The sequence below is a fragment of the Tetrao urogallus genome (genome assembly GCF_951394365.1).
Source record: "Tetrao urogallus genome assembly, chromosome: 2".
NCBI classification, from domain to species: Eukaryota; Metazoa; Chordata; class Aves; order Galliformes; family Phasianidae; genus Tetrao; species Tetrao urogallus.
Window position 1 is genome coordinate 45,163,352 of NC_136814.1, and position 4,557 is coordinate 45,167,908.

General features: G+C 37.5%; 1 protein-coding gene across 1 annotated transcript; it reads left to right on the plus strand.

Moving 5' to 3' along the window:
* Nucleotides 1-2,145: 2,145 nt before the first annotated feature.
* STX11 (syntaxin 11) lies at nucleotides 2,146-3,012 on the plus strand (the record flags this gene model as incomplete). The annotated part of the gene is made up of 1 exon (XM_079550761.1): nucleotides 2,146-3,012. One exon carries the CDS (start codon nucleotides 2,146-2,148, stop codon nucleotides 3,010-3,012), a length of 867 nt encoding a protein of 288 aa, XP_079406887.1.
* Between the last annotated feature and the right edge of the window lie 1,545 nt (nucleotides 3,013-4,557).

The window sequence follows — 4,557 nt, forward strand, 5'->3', positions numbered from 1 at the left end:
AGAGCATCTCTGGATTAAAATGATAGGTAGATGCCTATGTTCCTCAAAGCCTGGAAGAACACAGTGTAGTGGCTAATAGATTGAGCTATTCTTATTTTTCCAGAGAAGCTCACCAACCTTATTAAGCACGCACATACACACACACAAAAGTAATTATTGTTGAGCCACTTGTCAGACTGCTTGCTGTGAGGATTTCTTTAGGAAGTCCACTGAAATTTAGTTTTCCTCAAGTCGAAGAGCCATTCCTTCCAGCACAGGGGTGATGTAAGCCTGCACACACATGACACACAGAAGTGAGATGCCATCTGCATAAAATAGATCATCGCTTTGAGGTTTGGAAAATAAAAATTATTCTTTCCAAATGTAGATGTTAAACACAAAATGAATAAATCGCTGAGCTAAAAGTGGGAGTAAAAGCTAAAAGTGGGAGGATTTTAAACTCTAGGGCAGCCACTAGCAGTCAGGAATGCAGTCAGACTAGCAACGTGACTGACTACTTTTCAGTCCCACATCTACATTTCAGGTGAAAAACTCAGAAACAGCTGGTTACTAGAAGAGACTGTAAGATGGCTCTTTTTTCTCTTTCCACCGTGCTGTCTAGATTCCAATAACCATTTCCAAACACAGATGGCAGTTATTGTAGCTACGGTTCCTGTAGGAAATCTTGGCCGTACACTTTTCAAGTCAAGTAAACCAGACATTAAAGCTGCCCTATGTGACTTTGTTTTCCTTGTAGGTGGGGATTTTTCATCTCAGTGCTGTGGCATGAGGTGTAGGTCTTGATTTTGTTATTGCTGTGGGAGACGGTGGAAAACCTTTGATATCTGAAAGCTTTCCCTGTGTAACTTAATTACAGATATGTGGGTTCTGGTTTAAATTCAAACAGTTGTTACAAATGTAGATTCCTGACTGAAAGCTCACTTTTTCACTGTATTCTTGGACTTTTTTGTTTCTTCGTTTTATTATGTTGCTTGGAACAGAATTAGTTTAGGTTGACAAACCTTTTTTGTACCAGTGTAAACAAGATTATAATCAGGATGCTTCTCGAGATAAGCATATAGCCTCACTGAGCTGAAGAGGCTGTGTCTGTGGTGGAATCTTCCTTCTCCTCCCCAACACCTTTAACATATCCAACAATCCCATGAAATTGGCTATCAAATGGAAGTCTTAATTCACATTGGAGTCAGGCCTGTTATCCTGAGTATGTTCACATGGGACTTCAATTTTAGAATAACTGATAAACCTACAAAGGGATGTGTCCAGAACAGAAAACATGTTTGTAAATGCTTGTGAAGGTGCTCTAATTCCTGGAAAAACAAAGATGATTCTTTTAGACACAGAGATTTGGCGATGTCATGCTTGTTATTACTTCTTAATTTGGTTCTCTTTCTTATTAACTTAAATGATGTCATGGCAGATACGGTTTTTTGATGGGAAATTTTCAGCTTCCTGCTTGCTGCAATATTTAGTACAGGGTTCTCACTGAAGCTTTCAGTCTTACTTTCTGCAAAGATTTTAGCTCTAGAATTTCAAGTGAATAACATACTTAGAGGAGACTTATGTCTTGTTACCACTTAACTAGTGCTTTAGTGAAATTTATAGTTAAGTAAGTCTGAGGCAAAAAGAACAGATTCTGACCTGTAACAATATTGTTACTTTATTCTTTCTGTAAGATGCTTCCATTACACTAAAATAAATGAGGCTTGAGTTGGTTGATTTTACTTAGAAAATGGAGCTGTTGCTGGTTTTTTGTTTTTTTTTTTTTTTTTTTTTTTTTTTTTTTTTTAATGCCTGGTGCAATATGATTAATAATAGCATCTGAAGACCCTAAACTTGCTTTTTTCTTTTCTTCCCTTTTTTTTTTTTTTTTTCCTTAAAAAATAATTTAAAAAAGAATGTATGTGTGTATATACGTGTGTATTCTTGCTTCTTTTCACATTGCTCCTCAAAGCTTTTCTTTCCCAACAATATTGCTTAAAGCTGTATACTCTTCTGCTCTCCTTCCAGGAAAAGCAAGTTTAGAACAATAGAGGATCTGCAGTATGTTGGTTTATCTTTAATGTATCATTAGTTATGAACTTGTAAAGCAATACTTCACTTACTGTAAATTTTTTTTTCCTACTTTTCCTCTGTTTTACAGGCAGGATGAAAGACCGACTAAATGAGATGCGTGAACTTGCCAGGTTGCACAACCAAGAGTTTTCTTATAGTGAGGATGATGAAAATTCACCCCGTGACATTCTCCTTTATGAGACTGATTATGCCTTGGAAACTCTTCATAAGGACATAGAGAACATCCGGACTGAAAATAACCTCCTAAAAGAGGATGTCAAGCGACTAAAAAAGCAAAACAACCGCTTCCTTACTTCCATGCGCCGTCTTAGTAGCATTAAACGAGATACTAACGGTATTGCCAGAGACATCAAGGCCCGTGGAGAAAGCATCCACAGGAAACTCCAAATAATGAGAGATTTCTGCGAAGATGCAATAACAAAATATGGAGTTATGTCTGTGATTGCCAGGGTAGCAAAGAACCATTATGTTGACCTCATGCATGCCTTTCAGGAAGCTATGTTTGAATACAATGCAACAGAGATGAACCAACGGGAGAACTGCAAGATCCGAATTCAGCGTCAGCTAGAAATCATGGGCAAAGATGTTTCTAGCAACCAGATTGAGGAGATGATTGAGCAAGGCAGGTGGGATGTCTTCTCTGAGAATCTCTTGTCGGATGTGAAGGGAGCTCGCTCAGCCCTGAATGAGTTAGAGACACGTCATAAGGAGCTGGTGAAATTAGAAGGTCGTATTAAGGAGGTTCATGAGCTCTTTCTGCAGGTAGCCCTGCTAGTGGAAGAACAGGCAGACACCTTTGACGTCATTGAGATAAATGTGCAAAATGTCGAGGACTATGTAGGAGAATCCAAAGAGCAAATAAAGAAAGCATTGGAATACAGAAGAAAACACCCTCTCATGACAATCCTCTGCTGCTGCTTTTCGTTTTGCAGAAGGTGACTACCCTACTGAAGCCATCATGGACCGACTGGAATGTTTTCAAAATCATATTATTTTATATAAAGATATTATTTTCAATGATTTTTCCTTAATGACAACCCCTACAAGTGTGGGAGCTGTTGCACAGTTTTTGTTTGGTAAATGTTCCTAAATGTGCTGAAAAATCATTCTATTTATGGCCTAATAGAAGTGTTGATAAAACTATTTTCAACTACTCTCTTACTGTAACTGGAGGTGCAAGTACTCAGAAAATCTCTGTGCAATGATACTTGTTCCAGTCAAGAAAGAGGAATGAAGGATAGGCTAAGAGCCTAGGGAAAACAACAAATTTTAGAAAGTTCTTTTGTTGTTTAAGAGTCAAAGCGGTCTGCAGGCAGCGCATGCTTAATGCCTGCGGTGACAGAATACACCACAAATCAGGAGGTTGGAATTCTAACTAGTTTGGAGCCTGCTTGATGCAAATACTTGAAGAGATTTTTTGCTCTGCTTGTGCAACAAAATACCGAGCCTGTTACCAAGAGCAGGATGCAAAACTAGTTTCTGTTTCAACTTTATTTCCATCTGTTACTGGTTTTAACAGAAGTAAGCTGTACCTTAAAGCATAATAGGCATGTTTTGCTGTTTGTGTTCAGGTGATTGTTTTTCTCCATTTCAGTACCCACAACTGCAATATGGAGGCATCGCACCGACTCTTTTAAATTGAAATACTGAAAATCTTGATTTAAAAACTGCCATGCTTTTAGGTTTCAAATACATGATTCTGCCAGTTGACATATTAGACTGCAAAAGAGATGTGTGCAGTGGCCCTCTGTAGAAGCATGCATAAGAAAACAACAGCTGGGAGGCAAAGAAAGCGTTTTAGTCTCCTGTGCTGGCGCATACACACAAGAGTCTTAGTGGAAGGATTACCCTATCAACACACTTTTAATGAGCATTGACTTTCATTTGGAAATTTTATATATATTTTTAATAGCATGAAGAATTACATTTATTGACATTCAGTTTTACTGGTTTACAAAAGTTAAGGCTTTTCTCTCATCATTAGAAAATCTCCTCTAGGGAAAGAAAAATTCAGATGTATTCTTCAGTGCACGTGAAGAATAAACATTTTTATGTCATTTCAGTACCCTTTTCAAGCTTAAAAATAATCTTTCCTTTTGTGTAAGAGGAGTCTGCCCGTAGTTGGTTTTGACAGATGAGGAGAGAATAGAACACTGCAGCCCTGGAAACCACTGAGCATTGTCAGTGAAAGATATATTCATAAGGTCTGGGGAGTGATTATAGCTCCTACTACTGGAAGTTTTCCAACTCTGATATTTTCTAGGTGGCTTCCTGTTACACTGTGATTTATTGGTATCCTTTGAATTAATGCAGGACATTTTTTCAGAAGTTAGTGCCTTTTTTAAAAAAATTCTTGTCATATTTATAGCTATTTTAACAAATAGATTTAAACATTTCAAGTTTTTTGTATTTAGATTTTTGCCTAAATGTGCATAGCCATCTTCCCTTGCCAATCACAATGGAATTTTTTCCTTCTGAACTTTT